General features: G+C 54.0%; 1 protein-coding gene across 2 annotated transcripts in view; it reads left to right on the top strand.

Annotated features, from left to right (window-relative positions):
• CTIF (cap binding complex dependent translation initiation factor) overlaps positions 1 to 26,510 on the top strand; it is a 210,614-nt gene that overhangs the window by 74,601 nt on the left and 109,503 nt on the right. For both annotated transcript variants that reach the window (XM_028098331.2, XM_028098329.2), the window contains exon 6: positions 7,156 to 7,232. In XM_028098331.2, coding sequence (XP_027954132.1) covers positions 7,156 to 7,232 — 77 coding nt within the window. The remainder of the gene's footprint in view (positions 1 to 7,155; positions 7,233 to 26,510) is intronic.

Below are 26,510 nucleotides of genomic sequence, written 5' to 3'. Positions count from 1 at the left end.
GTGTGTCATCGGAGAGAGCAGGGCTGGAGCACAGGGCCTATCTTATCTCGTCAGGAAACTAGTGAAGATGCCTCCCCACGTGAAACTTCACACTGCGACCTCACCAGGACCGGGATCCCCAGCCTTCTTTCCAACTCCGGCATTTCATGGCTCCACTGCCTCCCATTAAAGACCATGCAGTTAGTGCTGTTTGTCCAGATCTTCTGCTCTCTGGGGGATCCTTCACATACTAGGAGGAAGACTTCCTTATATTTGCATAATGCTCTCTCCCTCCGCAAAGAGCTGATATGTGAGCGAAAGATAAACGGACATGGGAGGCAGTTCGGCTTGGAGGATTTCTATCAGGCTCAGGTCTGGGGTTAGTGGCCAGAGGTCAAGGGTCACAGGAATATTAGGAAAATCTCTCTGAGGGGAAAGTGGGCATGGGGTTCCATGAAGTATGCACATCTTTCCAGCTTCCCTGCCTCTCCTGTCTCCCTGGTCCCTGCAGGTGTGCCAGATGCTGGGGGTGGGCCAAGAGGCAGATGAACCCTGCCTGCTCTAGGGGTTTGGATCTCTTTTCTCAGATAGACCAAAAGCACTGGGAAGGTAGGGGCCTGGGCAGGATCTCAGGCTGTTGGTTTGATGGGAGGCCAGTAGACCCTAGCACAGAGCCTGGTACTCCACCGCTGGAGCAGCATGACCCTATGGGTTATGGCCCCAAAGGCTCTGGAGTGGAACAGGTGTGGGGTTGGTAGCACTCACCCACCAGGGAGAATCAGATGGACTTAAGACCACCCATGTCAGATAGGGTCCTAGAGGACCACACTGAAAGGAGCAAGCTGCTGAGGAGGAGGGAGCACATGGGGGGAGGCCATCAGGCCAGCTTCGTGCTGTGGGCCTGCAGCTGGGACCGTGCTGTGGGATCTGGCTGGGAGGGCCAGGAGTGTATTCATGTTCTAGAGCCACCATAACAAAGTACCACAAACTGGGTGACCTAAAGAACAGACATTTATTGCCCCACAGTTCTGGAGCTAGAAGTCTGGGATGGAGCGGTCCGTAGGGCTCGTGCTCCTTCTGAAGGCTCTGGGGAAGAATCCTCTTTGCCACTAGCTTCTGGTGGCTTCCAGAAGTCTTTGGTGGTCTTTGGCTCAAGCTCTATCGGTCCAACACTGCCTGCATCTTCCCGTGGCCTTCTCCCTCTGTGTTTCCTGTTTCTTTGTAGCCAAATTTCCTTCTTCTTGTAAGGACACCAGTCATTGGATTTAGGGCCCACTCTCATCCAGGATGAACCCATCTTCACTTGATCATATCTGCAAAGACCCTATTTCCAAATAAGGTCATGTTCACAGCTCTGCAAGGGTTAGGACTCCAGCTAATCTTTTTGAGGCACAGAATTCTACCTGTTCCAGGGGGTGAAGAGGACAATAGAGATGGCACCAAGCTGGACACTGGTCAGGAGCACCAGCACGGGCCCTCAGAATACCCTGGTGCTTCCCTGCCTGCCCACAGCACCAAGCACATCTCCACACGCTGCCGTGACCCTAGCATCATTGGCCAGCAGGTGGAGGTGGCAACACACCTTCTGGTCTTCTCGTGAGCCCCTGTCAAACTCCTTAGGACTCAGCCCAGGTTCCGCTCCGTGGCAAAGGCTTCCCTGACCCTTCTCCCAAGCAAGGTCCTCATTCCTTCTTCCGGGCTGCCAGAGGCGTCTGTTCAGTGTCTCCTGTGACGTGTGGTGTCCATCAGCTTACTCGTTTTGTGTCTCCCTGACCTCCAGGGCTGGAACTGGGTCTGTTCATTCTGGTATTCTCCATCTGAGGCACCTGGCACCTGGTAGGCCTTCAGCGCTGACTGAGTGAGAAAGGACCACGGATGGACATACGAGTGGGTGGGTAGACGGATGGAGGTCGAGTAACAGAAGTCTTCCCTGACCACCCCCACCCCTGCACACATCCTCTTGCTGGGCCTGTTCTGCTCCATAGCGTTTTCATCAATTATCACAGCATCTACTCATCTGACTGTTGTCTTTCTGCTTTCCCTAGAACGCGTGCTCTGTACAAACAAGCATTTTGCGTATTTGTTCTTTCCTACTGTATACACAGTGCCTAAAACAGCCATTTTTATAGGCTAGGTGGATGGAAGAGGGGTGCGGGACAGGGAGTCCAGTGGAAGTGTGTCACTGTGATCAGAGTCCGCGGGTCGCAGAGCCGTCACCGTGCAGGCTCCTTTGCTCAGTGAGCTTGTTGGCCCTCACTTACGGCATCCTCACCCCAGATGCAAGATTTGTCTGTTTATACTGGCATCTCAGGACAAGGCCCTTACACTCCCAGCCTGGGGCCCGCAGCTCTGTTGGGCTTGCCTTTAATCCCTCAGAAATACTGCCCTGGGTTGTATCAGCCTCAGCCTGCCCTGGAATGGGCGGACTTTACATAACGTGTTTGTGCAACCGGAGCAATCAGGCACTGCCCTGCAGAGCCGCGTCTTACACCATTGCTGACCTCCAAGTCAGGGTGTGTGTGTGTGTGTGTGTGTGTGTGTGTGTGTGTGTGTTGCGCATGTATTCTGCCAGTGCGGCATGTGGAAGGAGTATTATCTTCCCTCTGTCCCTGGAGAGGCTTGGTTTATATAATCTACTTGTCTCCCAGGCCCATTTAGTGAACACAAGTGGTCAGAGGTTAGACGGGAGGGCGGGGGGACTGCAGCCAGGTCTCAGAGTGACGGGAAGAAGGGTTCTCAGGCAGAGAAGTGGAAGAAGAGCAGGCAGGGCCTGGGGTGGTCCAGCGTACTGCTGCAGAGGCTCACGCGACGGAAGACTGCTAAGACCCACCAAGCGGCTGGTAAACCAGAAGGCCAGTACTCTCATTTATGGAGGTGGGGGTGCTCTCATACCTGGACTGACACTACCTGGACTGACATCCATATGGGCCTCTTGCAAAGCATGGAGTGGAAGAATTTGTTGAGTAAAGAATTATAGCAAAGGCCACTCTTGCAGGATAATTCTGACAAGCCTGATAAATTTCCCATTCTCCACTTGAGGGATAGATTCTAAAAAGCAGGAAGGGATCTCTGGTCTAAAGCCAAAGTACCATCTCCCCTGGCCAGGCCTAGAGATACCAATTCATGCTCCTTTCCAGATTCCTCATTAGTCACACTTGTCAGTGGGTGCCTCTTACCTAGGACAGGCTGCTCTTTGCAGCCCTATCTTATGTAAAATGTTTTAGGGCAGCTGCTTTCTGGAGAGTAATTGAGTGAGAGAGGAACACTTTCCATTGTGGCTGGGTCTTCTTTCTTCTTTCTTTTAACACTTCCTGTCCCATCTACCCGGAATGTACTGCCCCCGGATTTTCTTCCCACCTTTTTAAATGGAGACATGATTTACATACCATGAAACTCAGCCTTTTAAAGCATACGGTTAGTTGTTTTTTTTAGTATATTCACAAGGTCAAGCAACCATCACCACTGTCTAATTCCAGAATATTTCTGTCACCCAAAAAGAAACACAGTACTCATTAGCAGTCACTCCCCTTCTTCTTTCTCCCCAGCCCCTGGCCGCCACTCATCTACTTTCTGTCTGCAGATTTGCCTATTCTGGATATTTCGTAAAGATGAAATTGTACAATATGTGGTCTCCGGTGACTAGCTTCTTTCCCTGAGCATGATGATTTTAAGGTTCATCCACGTCGTCACATGTATCAGAACTTCCTTCCTTTTAGGGACGCCTGGGGGGCTCAGTTGGTTAAGCGGCCAACTCTTGGTTTCAGCTCAGGTTGTGATCTCAGGGTCGTGAGATTGAGCCCCACATCGGGCTCCGTGCTCAGCAGGGAGTCTGCTTGAAGATTCTCTCTCTGCCCCTCCCCACCACTCTCTCTCATTCTCTCTCTCTCTCTCTCTCAAATAAATAAATCTTAAAAAAAAAAAAAAGAACTTCCTTCAGTGGCCATATAATATCCCATTGTATGGACATACCACATTTTGCTTATCCAATCATCAGTTAGTAGACGTTCGGGGTGTTTCCAGTTGTAGCTATTATGGATAATGCTGCCATGACATTCATGTCTTACCTCTGGCCTGTGAGTAAAGAACTTCTGCCAACCCAGGTCAGCAGCTAGCCTGATGGCAGATGTGTGACTAAGCACAGATTTTTTCTTTCTTCATCTGTTGGCCTCATCTTTGCCCCTGTTGACACCCAGTTACCCTTGTCTTAGAAGGACTGTGGGGAGCATCTTGAGTTGTATGTGTCACTTGGTGGCGACCACCCACTTGAGAAACAAAGTGACTGATTGCAGAGGGCCCTCCAGCGAAGCTTGCGTAAATAGTGTGCCCTGTCTCAAGCAGGAGCACCTGAAAGTCCTGTGTAATTCACTCATTCATTTATTCACCCAGATGCCTATAGGCTGGGGCTCCAGGTGGTCTTGGGGGTGGGACCTGTCCTCCATCACCCTGGCCTGGATTGCTCCTGGGGAGGGAGGGCCTCAGAAGTGCAAGACTTTGTCCTTTGACACTTTTGTAGCTGATTTCTGGCCTCCCGCTGAGGTCCGTCAGCCTCACACTGAAGAAGGCACAGGCAGAATTTCTCCCTCCTTCTCCAGCTCCATACCTGGGTCACCAAGCCCTCTGCTAATCCCTCTGCCTTCCCTAACCTGAGCTTTCCCCCTGCAACCCCCTGCAAACCACCTCAGCCAGTCTCTGTGCCAGGCCCGGGGACTCCACGAGGAGAGGGACCAGCGCAGCCTTGCTGGTTCGGGCCCACCTGGCCCTGAGCAGAGTGTCAGGACCATGGGGAAGATGATGAAGGTGAGGGTGATGGAGGTACCGCTGGAGAGACTTACAGAGATTTACTACATACCAGGCACTAGGCTACATTCTTTACATGCTTATCAACTCAGCTAAGCCTCACCAGGACCCGAGGAGGCTGATGCTGTTATGAGAGATGTGGAAACCGAGTGCTGTCAAGGTGACGTTAGCTATCAAAGTCCCACGATCGTCAAAAGGAAGAGCCGGGAGCTGACTGCTCACAATACAGCTGCAGAGCCCATGCTTTGATTACTATGACATCTTCTCTGCGGGCACACATATATATTACTTTGGGGGGAGATAGATGGATGGACACAGAGGCCATAGCAATGGCTTCATTAGAAGCCCCAAGCGGCCTGGCAGGCCCTCCAGGCCACAGTAAGTTTGGTGGAAAGCTAGGACTCCGGCTGAGGTTGAGTCCCCCGAGGGCAGCTCCTCCTGCTATGGGTCGTGGAGGAGTCGGGCAGGATGCAGGGCAGAGCCCCGGACTCAAGCCCAGACAAGGGCGGCTGCCCGTCCCGGGCTCATGGAAGGCCCGGTGTGGCGGAGAGCTCCATCTGCCCGGCCTCACGGTGAGATCCTGATCCAGGCCGCCAGCTTGAGAGGGAGCCTCAGCTTCCTTCCATTGTCTGCGTGGGGCACACCCAGTGTGTTCCTGCGGTGACCCGAGGCCAGGAGGGAGGGAAGGGGCCAGCCTGGAGCTGGGTCAGGATGGGAGAGGGGAAATGAGAGGGGAAGACGTGGTGTTTTTCCTTGTTTGTGTTTTGTATTAAAGAAAAGCAAATAATATCCTTTGAGAAAACCATTAAACAAAGCACATCCTAAGGCTGCGCGGCCCATTGTGGCTGCCTGGAGCCCGGAATTCATTCATGCATTTTTGGCCAGATTGTTAGAGGCAAGAGACAGGGTAGGAGAGAGGGAGTGTTATGACAATAAATGTTGAAATGTGTCATTCCCTCCCTGAACTCAGTAGGAGGCTAGGCCATGCATCCATAATGTCAGAGTCCCTGCGTCCTCTTGAGCCTATTGCCTGTTGTCCTCCAACTACCCCACCCTGGGAAGCTCCTTGAGACTGGCCAGAGCTGTCGACATCCACCCCACCACAGTCAGGGGCTAAGCCCTGAGAAGGCAGCCCAGTGCGGCCCTCCACGATGGACCCTGAAACCAGAGGGCTGCTACCATAGAGGATCAGGGCCTCAGTCTCCCTGTCTATAAAGGAGGGGGAGGGGGGCTAACTGGGCGCTCACTGACCATTCTCCAGCACACTGGGTCCTGTTACTCCCTCTCACCCCTGTGTGTGCAGGGCCTCGTGCGTAGCATGGGCCAGGGGCGGGGTGGGGGGGTGTCACACGCTGGCTGTAGACTGCATCAGGACCTGTACACAGGTATCCTAGCCCCAAGTCAAACCACCCCCTCCTTCCAGCCTTCCAGGCTAGGGTCCCCTCCACTACCCCCCTGCCCACCCACCCTCACAGACTGCCCGTAATGTGATGACAGTGCTCACCCCCATGTCCCACCAGAACACACCTTTCTGCTGGGAGGAGGGCGATGGTAAGAACAGAGCTGCCCATCAGCCCAGCTTCGGCATATAATTCTGCCTGGGGCTTGGCATTGGCAGGATCAGCCTCGTGTTATAAGCAGAGGGTCCATCTCCAACCTTGACATTAGGTGTATAGTTGTTGTCCCGATGACAATATACAAAAGACCATTCTTGGAATTTTCCCCAGTTTAAAGTTTAAAAAAAGCATTGAACTATGTCATGTTTCCCCTAAACACTCCCCAGGAGTGTGAGGAATGAGGGTCTTGGGGCAGAATTGCACAGGCCGTCCTGGACCAGGGTGAGGCAACCGGGGTCCTAGCACTGCGTCTGCAGGAGGAGGCTCAGAGTTTGCAAGGGGCTGCATCTCCTTGGTCCCCTCAACAGCCCAGAGAAGATACCGACATTCCCACTGTGTCAGGAAGCTTAGAAAAGTCATGAGTGTTCAAAGAGTAACTTGTCCTTGGTCGTACAGCCATGAATCCGGGATCTGGTCCCAGCTCCGTTGCTAAATCTCTGCAAGACCTTGAATGGGTTCATTCACCCCTCTAGCCCTGAGTGTCGTCATCTGGAATTTGAGTGACTGGATATGACACATTCTAAGGTCCCCTTTGTCTCCTCACTCTTCTTTGGTTCTGTAATTCCAGCATCATTGCCTGGTGGGAAATTGACTCACCCTCCCATTTTCCATTTTTCAGTCTGGATTTGGAGGTCAGAGTCTAGTCTTTCCAAACTCCCAGTTTCTTTTGGTCATAGAAGTTATCATCAATAGTTACGTGCAAGAAGGTCTTTGCTCTCTTTCCCAAGTTACTCACGATCCCCCTTCCTCCCACACCACACAGGGCTACCACCCAATGCCCCACGAAGTGGAGATCGCCCACACCAAGAAGCTGTTCCGGCGGCGGAGAAATGACCGGAGGTAGGAGAGACTCCGTCGAGAGCTTCGGGTTTTCTGTTCTTGGCCAGCAATCTGTAACTCCGTCAGTTCTGGCCAGGGTTTTGCTTTCCCCAGGGATCCACTGTTACCTATGAGATGAAGCAGTGGGGTCGGGTACCAGTTGGGAAGCAGTAGCCCCACTTCTCGGGACTGGCCTAGGGAATGGATCCCTTCAGGAGTCCAGGGACAGGGTGCAGAGGTTCCACAGCTCAGAAGGAGAAGGGCTCTTTCCACTTGCCGCTAGGACCGCAGTCCTCAAGGGATTAGGTCCCAGCTGACATGTGTTTTGAAACATGGCCTCCAGGAGGCTCCAGAGCTCGCGATTCCAAGGGTATCTGTGTCTCCTGCTCTTCCCTAGTCACTGCAGAGTCGTCCCTGGCTGTGCTCGGCTCTGCAGTGACAGGCGAAACACAGATCAGCAGCCGCACGTGCACCTGCTCTCCAGTGCCTGGAGGAGCTCACTTAAACTAGGGCAGAACCCAGGGTCGCCCCACAGTTCGGCGGGCTGGGTAATAGCAAGGGGCCGGAAAAAGCGCCCCGAGACAGCTCTGGATACACAAGCAGCTGAGGCTGGGTGTCCTGGGAAGACCTGCCTTCATTCCCTTAGAGCCTTTCTTGCATGGAAAGGTCCTCCTAGTATATTTCATGTGGAAAATTTCAGGCACAGAGCGATGTTTGTAGTCTGTGGACATTCGTAATAAAACAGGGTTAGAGTGTATTTTTTGTTTGGATATGCATCAGTTATTTCTGGTTGGAAATATAAAAAAAAAGAAGAAGAAGAAGGAAGGGAAGGAGGCAGGAAAGAAGGAAAGAGAAAAAAGGCTTCTGCCTGAGAATTAAAATGAGGCATGTACCTCTATAGGGAATTTCTTCTTAGAGCAAAGTGATGGCCTGTGGTTTTACCTTTAACGAACAGAGAATATTCTCAGAGAGCCAAGGAACAGTCCAGGCGGCATCCCTTGCTCAGAAAGCAGAGGTACATGTTCTCCTGCTGCCCCTTGAAACTAGGGCTGTGGCTGACCGGGGTCCCTGGGCCTTCCCTCCACATGTGGGCCCTGAACAAGGAGTGCTGGGTGGTGGCCACAGCTCGGGTTGGCTGGAGGACGGGGCACCCAGAACTCCTCGTCCTCAGCTGGTGGATTTAGCAGGTCTGCGGCCTTCCCAGGGGACAGTAACCATACCACTAACTAGGAGGAAGGCCGTCCTGGCTTAGAAACCAGAACCACTCGGCACGTTATATAGCAGCAGGAAAAGGGGAAACTGAACCAGGAGAGTTGGACCAAGCCCCGGGCCAGGCTTGACAAGGGTACGGTGATGGCTCTGTGCCCCACCTCAGTGCTATGCTGCTTCACAGAGGCTAACTCCTCATTTCTGGGCACCTGGCAGACGGAAGAAGTAGGCAGCACCCCTCTAAGAGGCGAATGGGGCTCTCGGGGGACTGGGGAAGAGTCAGGGAGAGCAGAGGCTGGGTGTCCCTCCCCTGCCCCCTGCTCCCGAGTCTGTGTCTGGAGGTGTGGGGAGTCCCCGAGCTTTGAGTGCAGAGTCACCCCATGACCCAGGAGCAGTGGCAGGCTGCCGCCTCGCATCCAGGTCAGCCACACCTTGGCTTGTGGGCCAGGCCGCCTGGCCCAGCAAGCACCCCCTGGACAGCAGCAGGCCTCCGGAAAGCAGCATGACCCAGGGATATAGGAAGAGGAGCATGACATGCGCACACTGGGAAGCTGACCTTCCGCTGAGCCACGCTCGTGTTAACAGATGCCCGGTTAGGTCAGCGCACCTCGCAAAGGATGTGGACCCGGGACAGGGTCCAGAGCAAGGCAATAAAGATGATTAAAGGGATGGAAAGTATGTCCCAGGAGGAGAGGCTAACGGGACGGGGCCAGGAGAAGAGGAAGCTGCAGGGAAAGAACATTCACACCAATAAGCTCATGAAAGATTTACACGGAGGCTAAGGGAGAGCTGCCTCGCATTCATAGGGACCCGAACCAGAGGAAGCTAGCTGGGAGTGGGAGAGGACGGTGTTCAGCTAGACCAAAGATGGGCTCAAGGAAGAAACGTCTTGGTCACTGAAGCTGGATTGTGTGGTGCCTTGTAGCCTGGAGCAGGAAGTCTGCATCATAGCCCAGCTCCGGCGGGACGCCAGGCTGGGCGTGCCCTCACTGCTTTTCGTCCCAGTTGTTGAAGTCGGAGATACATGCCCTGGAATTAGACCCTGAATGTGAATTCTGCCTCCCCCATTCCCTAGCTCTGTGACCTGGGCAGATTGCTTCATGCCCCTATTTCCTCTTCTGTAAAGTGGGTCTACTAAGTGGGAGGCTTGAACGATCTAATCCTTGTAAGGCCCCGGGAAACGGGCTTAGCGCTGGCCCACTCTGGAGTCTGAGGTACATGGGGAACACTGTAAGGGGAGGGGTGGGGAGATGCCTGCAGCGAGGGTGGGCTGCCACACGGGATCTCACTTGTGAGCCCAGGGAGCTTTGCTTTGCATTCCCTCCAGGATCAACTGCTCAGGCAGGCAGGGCTCCCTCCAGTGTAGCCGTCTGCCGACTCTGCTCCCACACTCCAGGGGCTGGTCCCAGGGGCTGTGTGATTAAAGTTGAGCTGTGAATGTGTTCTCCTCGTTTTGCAGGAAAAGGTGAAGCTCCTGACCAGTTCATAGGTTGTTTTCCTGAAAAATGTTCTCAAAACTTAAAGAACTAGTAACCACTTGTTTCTTTTGGGAAACCACTCAAAGATGTTTGATTTCAGACAAAATGATGCATTTCATGATATGAATGTACTAAATGAGTATTTCAGCATTCCTCAGAGAACAGTATGCCTCGGGTGCTCTCTGTCCCCAGAGCCCTGCAGGCTGGAGCGGGGCCTGCAGAGGGTTCCCCTCCCGCCCCAAGCTACCCACCCAGCAGGTGCAGGCAGAGGAGCACGCTCCCAGAGGGCTGAGTCCTGGCCATGCTGCTGACCCACTGCCTGTGTTGACCTTGAGTGAGTGCTCACCTGCTGGGGGTGCAGGATTCTCTCGACTCCTCCCCCACCCTGCTCCATTTTGCAGAGTGAACAAACTGAGGCAACGAACAACCCGTCGGAGTCTCTGTTCCCTGGGAAGCAAACTCTGGGATGGAGTTTAGTGGGCAGGGCACTTACTGAGGTGCCTCCTTTGGATCAATAGCTGTAGACAGGAAGGGAAGGGAGCAGACTGGGGCAGAGGGAGAAGCTGAGCTGCAGTGCAGTCTGGCTGGGGAGTTCTGACCCTACAGGGAGGTGACTTCAGAGCTGTCCCAAGATGGAGTAAAGGAGCAGCAGGTCTTTATATCCCCATGTCTGCTGGTCTTTGGAGAGAATTGCCACAACCTTAGGCCAGCAACTGTCATCACCCAGGGCAGTTTCTGTAGGGGCTGAGAGACACCCCAGCTTGTGCAGCAGCTGGCGGGGGGAGTGCGCCATTCGTAAAGGGGGATCCGGGTGGTGCCTCACAGCGAACACCCCAGTTGGAACAGGACTTAACTCTCCTACTGGGTTTGATGGAATGGCGCTCCGTACTACATGCTGAGCTCCGGAGCAGAGCAGAGAAGTGTCAGCCTTGGTCCCTGCTCTCCTGAAGCCATCAGAATGTGGTGTGTGACTGTGTAGCATCCGAGCATTCAGAGAAAGGAGCCAGCAGGGGGTGGCCGCGGAAAGCTTCCTGGAAGAGGTGGGCATTGAACTAGCCGAGAGACACAGAAGGATTTGGAAGGGGGGTGGGAGAAGTGTGAAAGTTGCTACAGCCGAACAGGTGTGGGAGCCAGGGATTGCCACCACCCCCCCAGAATCCCCCCACGAAGCTCCCTAGAAACAGCACCAGAAGGGTGGAGCTCACAGCAGCCACCACCCCCAGCTGAACTAAGTGGAAGGGAAAAGCCGGAGCTCCTGGTTCCGGATGGGCCCGGCCCAGGGTGTTACAAGTCTCTGTCGACACCACGCACTCCAAGAGCCCAGCGTCCTGACACAGCGGACCAGCTGATGCAGGCACTCTCATTCCATCCCACGCTGCCCTAGCAGCCGGGGAGATAAGAGAGCCATTCTCCAAATTAATCTGTTTCATTAAGTGCGGTCTCAGAATGGTTCGTTTACTCTATGTGCAAAGCACACTTGGAAGGAAGAAGAAAAGAATGCCGTGGTCATCCACCTAGTGTCAGATGGCCCTGCTGGGCGAGGAGCAGGAGAGTGAGCTGTCCCACACTTCCACATGCCACACCCTCCCTGGGTCCCCAGGTGGTGCAGTTGGACCACATCCGGGACACTGCAGGGTGATTCGAACCTCCAGCAGCTCTTGCTGCTTCTGTCCTACCAATGACCATGACCGTGGCTCGGTGTCCCCTAATTGTGGAACCAATTAAGAATTTCATCCCGCCTTCCCTTCCTCTGCCAGCAGGTGCCCAAACCCTCCCTGGGTGCCAGGCTCTTTCCCTAGGGACAGAGTGTCAGCTATCAGATTTGATTTTGCAAGCTCTCTGTGACATCATCTGGGTCACTGATAAAAATGAACAGGACATCTGGAATTAGTGGTGATGCAACTTGGTAAATAAACTAAAAATCCTGACTTATATGATTTAAAAGGGTAGATTTTGTTGTATGATTTACATGTCAATTAAAACATTTTTAATGAATAAGTCTGGTCCCGGGACAGAGTGATGCCACAAGCCCCTGGAAACATTCCTTGAATCTTGATGTCTGCAGGGTTCCCCAAATGCATCAGGCAAGTGACCCTTTCAAAAGAGGCAGAAAATTCGGTCTAGTTTTTTGTGAATCTGTGCTAGCTATTAGTGGTGACATTGTTTCTTCCAAATCATGTGTTTGGGAATCTCTGAGAGAAAGGCTATCTGTATTTTTCTGGTTTTTTGCAAAATTGGAACTGTATGCACACAGTCTCTAGCACTTTGTCTTTTCTCCAAGACTCCTCAGACGTGTTCCGGGGCCATTTATGACCTTAGTGCAGAGTTCTCTTTTCCTGAGCAATATTGCTCCATCCCTTGGGCAAGATGAGCATTCAGGGCACCCGTCATTTCCCACCATCCTGTCCTGGGTCCTGGGCATTGTAGGGATGCTCCGCAGGGTCTGCCTTTCCTGGGCCAGCCTCTGATAGAAGGCAAATCTTTGTTTCAGCTGGCCCCTTAATTCTACATCGTCCCCATCAGCAACCTTATGCTTCCATCCTTCTTCTCACTCGAAAGACAAAAATACAATTTTAGGACTGTCGTCAACCCTTGGTCAGCGCACTCCTTGACGCGTTCTGACGACTACCCCATGCTTTGAAATTCGTCACTGGTTATGGGCAACCAGTGATGACTGTCGATCTAGAATCACTTTATCCCTCCTCCTCCTCACTTCGAGGCTCACGGGCGAGGACCCTGGGGATGCCCTCTGCCTCCTTAACCCTCTTCCCGTAAGTCACAGTCGCTTTTGGGAGCTTGCTGCTCCCTTCAGCACCTCGGATTACCCCTGCCGTCATGGAGTCCTTCATCCTGTGAGGATGACTAAGTCCCAGATCTTGCCAACCAGGAACAGATCAGGAAATAACCTCGTTTGGAGCCCTGGATTTATCCATCGGCTCGTTCACACAAGTTGTTAAGTTAGCCCTTTTGGAAGTAGAGTCCGTCCTCATTACTCGTGGATTCCATATTTGCAAATTTGCCTACTTGCTAAAACGTATGTGTAACCCCTGAAATCAGTATTCGCAGTCCTTTCAAGGTCATTCGCGGACATGCGTGGGGCAGTGAGAAATTTCACTTGCCTGATATGCACATTTCCAGCTGAGGTCAGACCAGGAGATGCCCCTCCTTTGTGTTGCAGCCCTCGACCTGCAAACAAGCATCCTTTTCATGATCGATTTAGCACCATAATGTTCACATGTGTGTGCTTCGTGTTGGTGAATTTGCTGTTTTAAGTGCTCCCGAGTGTGGTGCCGAGTTGCTGTCTACTGTTCCTAAGGGCAAGAAGGCCGTGATGTACCTTTTGGAGAAAAATACATGTGTTAGATAAGTGTTATTGAGGCACAAGTTCTATATAGTTGTGAGACTTATAACGTATTTTCAGGATCGATAGAGTGCTGTGGACCATGACTTCACCATTAATGCATCAACACTATATATTAAGCAAGGTGTCTTTAAGCAGAAACACATAATATAAAGTTTATGTATTGATCACATGGGGAAAATGTTGTGACCAGGGGCTTGTGGAAATCTAACCCCGTATATCCCCTGGGAGCAATTGTTCGGTGTTGCCTAATTTGGTGTTTGCGGAACTTTGTAGAACTTCACTACAGTGAATAATGAGAACCAACTGTGCTTGCTCTTTAAAGCAGGGTAGAGAGGTGCTCAAGGTAAAGGAATATATTGTGAGGGATGGGCTTTCAGACCCAGTAATTCATCTTGTGTGGGTGGTGGTAGTAGAGCTGGGGACCAGAGAAGGGAGGAGCAGGAGACCCTTCCTCTCCTGGATGTCCCCTGGCTTGGGTCTCATTGAGGGGACCTCTGCTTCATTTGCCCCATCCTGGGATGACACTGTCCCTGAAACCCCCCCAAGACTGCTTAGCGCTGCGGTGACCATCATTGTCATCCTGTCATCAGGAGCCCAGGGGACAGCGAGACAGATCACACTGCCATTGCCTGAGGTTTGTCTTTATATCCCAGCAAGGAAATTGCCCTCATTAAGTCCCTGCTAAAGATAGATAAGAAAATGGGACAGGCAAACCCCCACCTGGCAGGCAGCCCTGTCAGATTCGAAGCAACATGAGTCAGATAGGAATTATTTTTAGGCTCCTTCTCCTCCCTCCCCCACGCCCACCCCCGAGCAGGCACTCTTGGAAAGAAGAACAGCTCATTTCTTGAAGCCAGATGTCCACGTCCGTGTCCAATGGACGTGAAATTCCAGCCCTGCTATGCCTAGAGAAGACCCCAGCCGCTGTACAAATCATGATGGTCAGATCCTCCTGTGGACCGTGCAGCCGCCTCGGGCAATGTTCCTGAGCAGAGCTGGCTATGAGAGGGCCCGGGAAGGCCAGCCTGCAACTCACCTAAGGCCAGTGCACCTTCCCTGGATGCCCTCTCTTACCCCTCTCTCCTGGCACACGCTTCATGCTCAGGATCGGCTCTATGCATCACAATTCGTGGGAAAGAAAACAAGGCCCTGGGGCCCCTCTCCCAGGGAAGGGCCAGCATGTCCCTTGGGCCCAGGCCCGCATCCGTGGGAGGGCCATTTTGTGCATTTTGGCAGAGCTCCCGGGTGCCGGGCCTGCCCACCCTGGCAGTGGGCATCTCCCAGTCTGTGCCCACTCTGGGAAGCTGAGCATTGCCCTTCTCTGTTGGCTCTCTTGCCCTCTTTCCAGCTCTTAGGATGTATTCGGACCCCACTGACCCCAGATAGCAAAGGAGAGGGACAAGGAGGCAGCAGGGGGCCCGCGCCTAGAGGCCTGGGCGGCGGCAGGGTTGCTGACCAGGAAGCTGGCTGAGACAGAGGAATGCCATCTTCACGGGCTCTGTGCCTGGGACAGGAGAGAGGGTGGATACCCCAGGAAACAGCCACCTGTGTGGGTTCAGTTTCTCCTCCTCAGGGGCCTCAGTCTCTCAGTTTCGGCCATCGTGGCATCTCGGAATTGGCTCAGAAATGTTAACCCCCAGCCCTTCCTTCCTTGCTAGAGCATGTGGAAACAGGCAACTCTGGGGGCCCCGAATGACCGGGCCCCAGGCACCAAGTCTGTGTAGCCTTGCGCGGGGGCGGCATGCGTGGTGGGCAGCCCAGGGCCCGCACCAGCCTCGCTCGGCTTCAGGACTAGCACCCCTCTCACCAGGCAGCTGATCTTGAGGAGCTAAGGACCCTCGCCAAGCCCGTTCTTCTTGCCGTCTCAAGGACGTTGATGTGCAGCCTGCAGGGATGCGGTCAGGTGACAAAGGCAGGCCATATCTGCTGCCCCTGTGTGCATCTTTCAGGACCCAGTCTGGTCTAGGTCTGCACCCCAGGTACCCTGCCCACCTGGCTGAGTCCCCATACTCCCAGCATCTGGCTGCTTGAGATGGGATGCTGCCTGGGACCACCTCACTCGGAGGGTAGGCGGTACATCCCACTGGGTCTGGGGCCTTTGGGCTGGACCCACGGGCAAGCCCAGCCCACCCACAGTCCTCCAGAAGTCACTCGGCGATTTAACAAGCACTTCCAGAATGCTCACCATGTTCGGGACACACTGAGCCCTTTACAAAATATCAGCTCCTATCATCTTGCCACCAACAAGGAGAGGAGATACTGGTTTTATTTCCATTTTACAAATGGGGCAGGTCACTGGCACAGAGTGGTGAAGGAGCTGAGCCAGACGGCAAAGCTGAGCAGTCTGGCTTCAGAGCCTGTGTCCCCATCCAGTTCTCTGCAGAAAGCTCTCTGTCCCCTCCCCAGCATGCTCCGCCTCCCTCTTTGGGTCCCTCACTGCCTTATGCGCACACTCCCTAATTAACTCATGTGCCAGGGGTGGCGAACAGCAGGGGCTGCTATTTTCAAACGGACTGAGTGGAAAGCTAGTGCATAATTCAAAGGAATGAGTGAATGGCGGCAAGGTTTCAGAGGAGACCTACCCGACAGAGCCACTCACCTTCTGCCTCCTGCACCCCAGCCCCAGCTCAGTCACGCCTGGAGAACCCTTCCCCGGTTCAGACGACTCACGCATGGGCATATTTAGGAGGTCTCTGCAGTAGCCCGGGTTGCGGGGGCCACACCCGGTGAGAGGCTGGAGGAGAGGTGGTAGGAGTTCTAGAATGATTGGCAGCTCTCCAACGGGGTGGGGGTGGGGGGGCAGTGTGGCCGCGAGCACCTCTTCCCACTCCCTCAGTCCCGGGGGGATGGGCCCAGGGCACGCTCCCCAAGGTTTCCCAGCAGGGACATGAGCACAGGCTTTAAAAATACCAAGGAGCCTTCCTGCCTGATCAGCGTCTACCCTGAGCTCCAAGAGTTATTTGTGAGTCTTCCCTAGTAATTTAAGTTTAGTCATTTATTCCAATGTGTGTGTTTTGGGGAAGCCAAGGTGACCTCTATTATGGTTTGGAGTATCTGGGGGGGGGGGGGCTTGGTTTCCAGAAGTGATGCAGGGCCTCGATTAGGCAGGACATCAGCAAACAGAATTAAAATAACTCAGCAAGTTAGGCCCTTGGGTCCTCGGAGGTGATGCCTGTTCTTGGCCCCCGGGGTGGGTGGGGGAATGTAGACCGAGGTGTCCCCAGTCCCTTGTGTCAGGGTCATCTTTCAGGTAGCACCTGCAGGCATCTCAGTGCCCTTGAAAATGCAGAATCAATAGAGCTGCCGGTTCTTTCCAAGTAGATCTGAACAGACAGCCGGAGACACACAGCCGGAGCGCCAGGAGCAGACAGGCCCACAGTCGTGGCAAGCTCTGTAGGTCCGGTTGTAGGTGGACACTCAAACGTACCGGCAGTTCAAGGGGAGCTTAACACTTACAGTCCCCAGCACATTAACACCTTAGCAGTTTGGGGCAGAATTATCGATAATCTTCCCCACAACCCCTGGAAAGAGATCGTTTTTATTTCCATTTTACAGATGAGGAAAGTGGCTTGCACAGAGCAGTGAAGGAACCCGACAGCATATAACCTTCCTCCTAGACCTCCAAAACCCACTACCAGTGCCGGCCATACCTGCCCCCTCCCCTCCACTCCCTGGAGGCCTGCCCCCCCTGCCGGCAGCCCCCCCCCCCAACACACACACACACCTCCCTTCTGCTGCACAGTCCTCACTGCGCTCTCCGTCTGTGCAGGACCCCTCCCACCTGACTGTTGTCCTTGCGGGCTCCCTCCCACTGTTCAGGCCCCACCTGCCCCACCCTCCACCCAGCAAGGTCTTTTTAGGCCTGTCTGGTCCTCCTCTCTGACCTTCCCCACCGAGGAAGGCCTGGCGCGCTCCCAGAGAGCTCTGCCTGCCTCACTCAAGCTCCCTGGCTCACGTGGAGCAGGTGCAGCAGCTGAGGGATCTGGGGACAGGCGGAGGCCCCAGGACATGCAGGACCCTGGTTCAGCGGTATGGGGGAGGGTGAGTGCCCGTCTGCTGAGCCACCTCTCCAGGTGAACAGACGAGCCCAGAACAAAAGCAGCCACCCCGGGGCTGCATTATCCACAGTTACACCCTCCCTCAGGAATACACCAGCCCTTGAGCTGTCTTCAGACGCTGATTTTCAGCTGATTGCAGGCTTTCTGTTTGTCGGGCCGGCGCTGAACTCCGGAAAGATGTGTGTGGACCCAAACAAAGATGAGGAATGTTGTGAGAAGGAGAAAATACGATATGGGGCTGCGTGTGTGTTTGTTTGGTCTGGTGGCCCAGTGGCCACAGTAAGCGAGTTCCAGACTGGCTCAGTGCATCAGGGAACAGATGGCACAGCCTCGTCACCGTGAGCAGGAAACCTGGTGCCTTTGAACCGTGAGCTCCAGCCGTGGCTCGGAGAGGAGAGCGGGAATGGGACAGGCAGAGGGCAGAATTCTGACTTTACCCTGATGTTCTGGAAGGTTGGAGATGTTCGGTCAGGAGTGGGGTGGAGAGGTGATCGCTGGGATGTCTCTAGGCAGGGCCCACCTAGGTCAGCTCCCTCCAAAGGCCCCCCTCTCCAGTTCCCATCTCACTGCCCTCGGGACAGCAGGGGAGTCTGGGGCACCCTTTCCTGGCTGAAGCTCTAGTATATTTTCACTTCGGTGCTTCTTCTGACACAATTGCAGGAAACTACCTCCACCTGTCCATCCACCCCCACCTCTCACTATTCCTAAACAGCTCCTGTTGCCCAGATTTTCTGCTTTTGCATCCCATCTTGTGAACTGGGGTGTCCGTGGTCGATCTGGCCTTAATGGGTCACCAGGGCAGGTCACTTTGCATTTGGCCTGAGTTAAGAGAATGATCTAGTGCTGAGAGTTTCTGGCACCCTGAGAAACCAGTACAGGGAGGGTTGAGAGGGAGGGAGGGTATTTCCTGAAGACAGGAGTTTTAGCTCCTAAAAGCCCAAAACCATCCCACTTTAGGCAAACATCCCTTGTGCCCCTACCTTCACTTTCTGGAAGTCACAGAATAGGAGGCTCTGCAGCCAAATGTGTAGGTGGCCCCTTGAGTGTAGAGACTTGTGCAGACTTGGTTTGAGTCTCGTTGCTAGACATGGAACCTCAGGGGCATTTCTGCACCTCTCCGGGACGTGTTTCTCATCTATAACAAAGGACATCTACCTTCTAAGACTGTTTGCAGTTCAAATGGGATGATGCTTAGAAAGCAGGTGAAATGTCAAGAACTCACTGCCCATATGTGTGTCTATAGGGCACACGTGTCTGTGTGCATAGTTGTGTGTGTGTGACAGCTCTGGGGACTCTGCCATTTTGCCGTTTCCAAGCATAGTTTGCTGGAAATGGAGCTTGGCCTGGGCGTTTGTATTGGTTATCTATTGCTGCATAACAAACTGCTCCAAAATGCAGAGCTTAAGACAACAAACATTTATGGTCGCACATGGTTTCCAAGGGTCAAGAATCCAGGAGCAGCTTAATTGGGTGGTTCTGGCTCAGAGTCTCTCTTGAGATCACAGTCAGGCTGTTGGCGGGGATTGTGATCATCTGAAAACTTGATTCGGATGGGACCGGAGGGTCCACTTCCAAGCTCACTGACGTGGTTGTTGGCAGGCCTTAGTTCCTCACTGGCTGTTGGCCGGAAGCTTCATTTCCTTGCAATGTGGGCCTCTCTGTACGGTGCTCACGACAGAATGAGTGATCCCAGAGAGAGAGACAGAGACAGAGCGAGAGAAGCTGTCATGTGTTTTACAACCTAATCTCAAAAGTGACATCCCATCCCTTCTGCCATATTCTGTTGGTCACACAAACTAACCCCGGTACACCGTGGAAAGGATGAACCAAGAGCATGACTGTCAGGGGACGGGGACCATCTGTACCTGTTTCGAGTTCCTTTCTGAATCTATTGCTTTTTCCCACCCCCTGCCCCCACTTTAAATGACCTAGTAAAATCCACCAATAGCTTTGAATAGGTTGAGGTATTTTGTGTTTTCTCTTTTCTGGTTCAACTTTGAATCTTTCCAAGAACGCCTTCCTTATCTTCTCCTCTATTTTTCCGTCCCCCCTGTCCATGGTTCCTCTGTAGAGTGGAGCATGAGTGAGAGTATTTCCTCTCTGGGGAAGGTGTTAAGCCAGAGGATGCCATTGGAACATACGTGTCCTCCAGGGGGTCCAGCAGGTACTTCCAGGAAAAGGGAACTTTCCAAGATACACACACACACACACACACACTCTCTCTCTCTCTCTCTCTCTCTCTCTCTCACACTCACACACATACTTATTTTCCTTTAAGCTCTATAATCTCAGTGATAGTAAAAAGTTAGGCTTTTATTGGAAGCATACTGAAACACTTGAATCTGTCAGACACTGACAGGGAAGGCTGCCTTGGGTAGGAGAGAAAAGAATACAAATTTTTTTTATGATTTTATTTATTTATTTAGAGAGCGAGTGAGCAGGAGAGCACAAGCAGAGGGAGGGTCTCCAGCAGACTCCACACTGAGTGCAGAGCCCCACACGGGGCTTGATCTCATGACCCTGAGATCATGACTTGAGCCAAAGTCAAGAGCAGACGCTTAACCTCCTGAGCCACCCAGGCGCCCCGAAAAGTGTACAAATACTAGCACCACAAGTAGAGATGTCTTCCCCGGTGTTCCTCCCCACCTCCCCACAGCAGCCCTGGGAAGCAAATAAGACACAGGCAAGAGTCCCCCTCGTAAGAGTTATATAGGGGAAAGCTCAGAGAGGCCACGCGGTTTCCTCAAGCCCTTGCAGAACTGAATCAGAATACCCAGATGTTCTTCCACAGGATTCTGTCTCATTGGCCCTGTACAGGGAGACATGCACCTCTTTTCTACCCACCCCAGAAGACAAGGTAATTTGGAGTTGTCTGCCTGTCTGGGTGAGGGGTGTCCTGCCTGGGATGGACGAGCAGGTATTATAGGGGTTCAGAATAGCAGGGAGAGGAGAGACAGCCGTCAGAACTGGAAACGTTTTGGTGGGTGTGACAAAAGGTTGTGAGGGAACCGTGGTGATGGGCGAAAGAGGACCCTCCGTAGTCTGTCCCTTCCCGTCTGCAGGTGCCCCCCCCCACCAGAGGTACTTTGGGGGCATTGGCTCCAGATGGAGTCACAGGATGAAGAGATGACAAGCCCTTTCTGACCAGAGCTGTGCTGTCCGGTACGGTAGCTACGGTGTCTATTGAGCGAGTTAAAATGATATAAAGTTAAAATTTGTCCTTCAGTCACCCCGGCCACTTTTCAAGTGCTCACTAGCTCCACGCAGCCGATGGTTGTCACACTGGACAGTGCAGATAGAGAACATCTCCGTCCTTGCCAAAAGTTCTGTTAGATAGCCCTGCTCTGCAGAAGCCTCCTGGGCCCCAGAGAGCCAGGCCTGAGCTGGCTGGGGGAGGAGAGAAGGCTGAGGTAGAACAGTCCAAGGGGCTGGGCAGGGGGAGGAGGCTTGAAGAGCAGAAGAAAGGAGCTGAGAAAGAGAAAGACGGGTTCACTGAGTACACATGGCCCCCCCGGGGCGGGGGGGGGCTCAGGAAGGGGTTGTTCCTCTTTGTGCTGCGTCTGGGGACGAGGAACACTGCCCACCCTGCTGGACTTCCAGAGCCTACAAGGGCCGCTTCTTCCAGATCTTTGCTCAGAAGTATGGCTGGAGGCAGACAGAATGCTCCCCCTGGGGAATGGCCTTCAGACCCTCTCTGTGGGCCAACAAGACCCCTGGGAGCTGAGCAGCCTCCTCCAGACCTGACGGGGACATCACTGAGAGAGGTGCGTGCAGAGCCCTAATTGTGGGTGACCCAGGGCACATCCTTGGGAACAGGGAGAGACACTGAGTTAGGGAAACTAAGCATATAAACCAATAGAAGAAGACCTCCTTAGTTTTGATCACGTTGGGGCCAGGACCCAACAGTCCGCCCCCATCACCACTGCTATCTCTGTGTCCCCACTATTGTAAAGTAGTTACTGCAGCTGCTCCTTATGGAGTGGCCCCTGTCCTGGGCATCCTGTCTGGATCAGGGGTCAGCAAACTTATCCCATAAAGGACCAGATAGTGAAACAAACTTTATTCACAAAAACAGATGGTGGGGCATTTGGCCCACAGGCCATCGTTTGCAAATCCCTGATTTAGATTATCACAGATCCTCTGATAAGCCCAAAGAAAAGAAAATTTGTTTCTGCCATACAGCTGAGACCAAGGCACAGCCAGTGAAATCACGCTTCTCGCTCTGCTCTCACATGCGTCTTGGGGCAAATCCAGGCCTCTCTGGCTGGTGCTCACGTCCCCTGCCCATCCTCCCTGTTGAGAATGAGTGCCTGCCCAGGGTCAGGACAGAGGTAGCCAGAAGAGAGGTCCTGGGGACCCCAGGCTGTCTTGCCCCGTTCCCTAGCATACTCTAGTCCTTGAACACAGCACTAGATCTGAGAGGTGCGCACCTCAGGCTAGTGTGCTGGCCAGATGCTTGAGCTCAGTCTGATCAGCCTCACACACCGTGTTGGCTCCCCGCCCCAGAGTGAACAAAGGTCCCTGGGGATGCGTTTTGACCTGGAGGCTGCCGAAAGTCTTGCCAAATGCTGCCGAGGGAGACCTCAGGATTCAGGGTAACATGGGAGTAGCCAGGGACACCTAATGCGTAGCCACGGAACTTGGAAGTCTTGGAGTCACAGGAAGAGGAAGAATTGGAGTCACAGGTGCCCTGCTTCCCTGAAGTTAAGGTAAGGAAGGGCCTGAGAAGGTGAAGGCCGAAGGAGGACCAACAGGGTGGGGCAGCGCAGCCAGGGCAGGTCTTGCTGCAGCAATGGGGCTGGCCAGCCCAGACCCGCCTCCAGCATCCCCCTGCTGGAAAGCCTGCTGCAAAGCCTGCCCCCGACCCCGGGGCTGGGGGGGGGCCTCTTCTCCAAGTGCAAAGCCTATAGCTCACATAGCAGCCCAAAGCATCTGCAGCCTAAGGGGGTCTCTTGCTCTTGGTGACCCATCCCTGAGCAGCCCCTTCTGGACACTAGTCTTCTCGTTCATTCTCCTCTGGAGTTCTTTGGGATCACAGCAGTGCCTCTTCTGCAGACTGGTATGGCCCAGCCAGCCAATGCTGTCCCTTTTGTGCCCTCCATCCTGTACCACCATGCCGCCAAGGGTCGGGGCTGCCCAGCTCCCTGCCAGGGTATCTGTCTGGAGTGTAGGCACGAGGAGGCACCCACTAATGTGAGCAGCCGTCTGGGAGTGTCAGTCTTCTTTGTGCCCTCAGTAGAGGCCTAGTGGACTCTCCGTAGATTTTCCACCTGCACATTAATCGCGTGAATAATCATAGCATGAATGAATGTTATTCCGAGAGGTGCTGGGACTGGGCTGCCTGGACCTCCATCATTAGCACGTGCCTTCATGGGGTTAAAAATCCGCATTTCCTGTGTTCCCTGCAAGGTGTAGCTGCCCTCCTGGGGTAAGTAGTATCCCAAGACTCTCAGACCCCTTCTCGGGACTGACTTCATCGAGACTGTGGATGGCAGATGAGGGATGGGGGCAAAGAGGGGCAGAAAGGAAAGTTGGAAACAGCATGGGGGTGGTGGCAGGGGCAGTGGAATTGAAGACCCAGCTTGGTGGCCTAACGACTGGGCCTTAGTCCTGCCCGCCTATTTTGGGAGGCTACTCGGCAGCCTCCCACATCCATTAAATCCCTCAGATGCCCCCACCCAGCCTAAGGGGTTGAAGCAGGACCAACGGGCTCCTGGCCAGCCACTCTTCTCCTGGAGGAGCCTCCTGAGCGCAGGTCAGGAGAAGGGCTCTCTGGGGCTGACAGAGCCACACCCAAGCCCCATGGAGCCCCTGTGGTCGGGAGGAGACTCGGGGACACAGGTGGCCTGGCAGGAGTGTCTGGCTGCCAGGGAGGGGGCCTACCAGCTTTGGTGACATCCTTTTAAGGTGGGCATTTACAGTGCAGCCAGCCTAGCCCACCAAGGAGCCACAGGGAGTGTCGGGAAGGAAGAAAATTCTCCGAGTCAGCCCAAGGGTTTTCATTTTGTAAGAACAGCAATGTGGAAGAAGTCTCCTTCGGGCCACGCCTGCAGGGACCCTTCCAGCCAAGCCAGCAGGTGCCCAGCCCACCTCAGAGTGGTTGCCCTGACTCCCCCTTCAGCCCCTTTCCCCCAGAAACCACGACTAGCCCAGCCCTTCTCCACGTCTCTCAGGGCTGGGCTCAGACGTAAGCTTCTCCTGGGTAAAGGCCTACTTCCCATCTTTTTTTTCAGATTTTATTTATTTATTTGAGAGAGAGCATGGGTGGCGAGGAGGGGCAGAGACAGAGGGAGACACAGACTGCCTGCTGAGCACAGAGCCCGCCGCGGGGCTCCATCTCAGGACCCCAAGATCATGACCTGAGCCAAAGTCAGACGCTTAACCGCCTGAGCCACCCAGGTGCCCCCCTACTTCCCATCCTAAGACTCTCTGTGCCTTAGCAGCAGTCTTAATTCTGATGGAGGTGGATGGCAATTTGGAGTCCACTAAAAGGGATATTTGGAGATAGAGCCAGCCATCTCCCCGAGGCAGGGTTAGGTCTCAGCAAGGCCATTAGGGATGTTGGGTTCTTCAGATTCCACAGAGGCTGCCCTGTGAGCCCCGGCTCAAATCCAGCACGGGACAGGCGGGGCTGGAAGGGAGCCTGGAGGCCCCATCCCGTCTCCCCAGGGCCAGGAGTTGGGGAGACCTTCAAGGCCGCTCCTTCCCTTGGCAACGACTGCCCACAGAAATAGGTCAGGGCTGCCCCCCTCCAGCGTGGCTGTGGTCAGAGAGATGATGTCCGCTGAGCTACATTAAAGTGATTCCAATCCCAGGATTCATTTATCTCCCGTTTATCCTCAGGGCAGCATTGTAGGGCAGAGAGGAAAGTTTTTTCTGAGGCAAAAGCACTTCGCAGTGTTGGCCTCACCCACCTCATGATCCCCGGGTGGTGGGAGCCAGGCCTCTCGCCATCCCTTTACAGGAAGATGAGCAGGACAGGAAAAGCAGGCTTTGGTCAGGAAGGGGGGGTCTGCTGAGTGCCTTGCAGGCCTATGTCTCTACCAGTGTGCAGTCTAGCTAGAGATAGAAGATGAAGATATGCTGAACAGGGGTGCCTGGCTGGCCCAGTCCGTAGAACAGGCGACTCTTGATCTCGGGGTCGTGAGTTTGAGCCCCATGTTGGGCGTAGAGATTATTTAAAAAAAAAAAAAAAGATATGCTGAACAATTCACTTCGTCAAGACACAAGAATGTGTGTCTTTATGTATGTACGTGTGTGTGTATGGTGTGCCCGTGTGCGTGTGCACGCGTGCATGCACGCAATAGTGCAATGCAGTCCATAGGCCCTGGGACTTGAGAAAAAGGAAAGATTCCTGGGGTTTACCGTAGCAGCCAAGAAGCCTTCCTGGAGGAGGCACAATGTGATCGGTCTCTTCAGTGGGGCCAGGTGGAGGGCAGGGGGAAGCAAAGGGCATGGTCCCGGGTAAGTGACTGAGCAGAGGCGAAAGTCCTGTGGCATTCAGGGACAGTGGGCAGGATGGCCTGACTGGAGAGCACAGCACCCAAGTGGAGAGGGCAGGTCAGGGAGGCAGGCCCTCCGCAGAGAGCCTTAAAAGCGAGCAAAGGGTTTAGACCCAGCACATCAAGCTACAGCTGTATCGGTGATGCACTGCATACAGATATCCAGGCAGCGAGTCTAGGAGAGGACATCCCTGGAGGGGGACAGTGGGTGCCAAGGCACATGGTTGGAAGGCTTGAGACTTATGGAGGGTGGTACTGAGGACGAAGTTCACAGTGGCCAGAAGGAGGTGAGATTGGGAGCTGGAAGAAGGGAGATGTTGATGGGCGAGGAGAGGGCACCTGAACAGATTCTATATCTCCCGGTGTCCAAGGGAGCCTCGGATCTTTGTCTTGGGTCCCAGAGCCCAATTCCCACCCTTTTAGGCTGAGGTCTGCAGAATCCTGGCTGGTGATTAAACTCCCCCGTCAAGATAGATCATGCTGAAAACGTCTACCCAGGGGCGCTTAGGTCTGCTCAGAAGATGGAGGTGCTCCTGTGCCACCTGCTGTGCTCCCCAGGAGCTCCGACCCGTGGATCTGGGGCCAGAACAGGATAGACCTCATGCGTGCTTGTGGAGGGGAGAACCCACGGTCCCGGCGGGAGGGCTGGGCTGGTTGTTATCCTGTATGTCAGAGGAAGCGGAGGAGTTGGAAAGGGCACACCAGGGTGGTCTGGCGGTTAGGATGGACTCATTCCTGGGAATGGTTGCCACGAAGCCTTTCCCCCGCTTCTCCATAGCGGCAACGGCTCCTTCCCGGAGTGTTATGAAAACCTGTAATTACCGAGCTGCCCTGGGTGGGAGCGTTCAGACCTCCTCGTCTTTCTTCCAAGATACACTGAGTCAAGACCCGGTCAGTGCAGAAAGTGGATTCCTCTCCCGTGTTCCTTTCCGCACGGCCCCACGGGGCTGTGGTTAATGAGCCCGGTGACTGTGGATTTGATGTCTGGGATTTGAAAGGTGAAGGGCATAGGATGAGTGCTGTGCCCCTCCAGGCTCTGCAGCTCCTCCTCCTGCTCTCGGCATGCTCCGGGACCACTCCGCAGACCCCACAGAGTCCCCAGGGTCCGGGGCCCTCCCTGCCCCTAGCTGTAGCGAGCAGAAGTCAAAGCTGCGGATGGAACCTTGGAGAAGACATTGAGCCCGAGCGTGTGAGGCACAGCTTAGTGGGAAGCCCCACCCAGGCTGCCACTTTGGGACGGCTCATAGTTTTGCTCTTTCTATTTCTTCCAGTGATTTTTCTTTCTGGCATATTTATTTCCTGGCCTCTTGCCTTTACATGTGTGAGTTGTGTTTGGGAGTGTGGGGAGAGAAGGAAAAACAGAAAGGATGGGTGGCTCCAGATCTGAAATTTTTTCCATGGAAGAAAGAATAAAAGCAATGCTCATGCTCTGGGAACTTTCTGGATCTGCACCACTGTGGCCAGGGAGCCCCCAGGCTCCAGACGGCCCTCCTGGGGAAGGTGACCCTGGCCCAGCCTCAGGCAGGAAGAGTGCAGGAGCCTCCTGTCAGGGCAGGCCGGCCGTGGGGGCTCAGCCTTTGCCTCCCTGGGGGGGAGCATTCAGCCCTCTGCCATCCTGACCAGCTGCCCGATCACCTGCTGTTCCACTCTGATCCTGGCATCTGTGAACTCCCTGGAACTGTACTGCC

The sequence above is a fragment of the Eumetopias jubatus genome, unplaced genomic scaffold (genome assembly GCF_037043125.1).
Source record: "Eumetopias jubatus isolate StellerSeaLion01/CBP00866 unplaced genomic scaffold, mEumJub1_p1.0 scaffold_16, whole genome shotgun sequence".
NCBI lineage: Eukaryota > Metazoa > Chordata > Mammalia > Carnivora > Otariidae > Eumetopias > Eumetopias jubatus.
The sequence above is the reverse complement of the archived record's forward strand: the minus strand, read 5'-3'. Positions and strand labels throughout refer to the sequence as shown.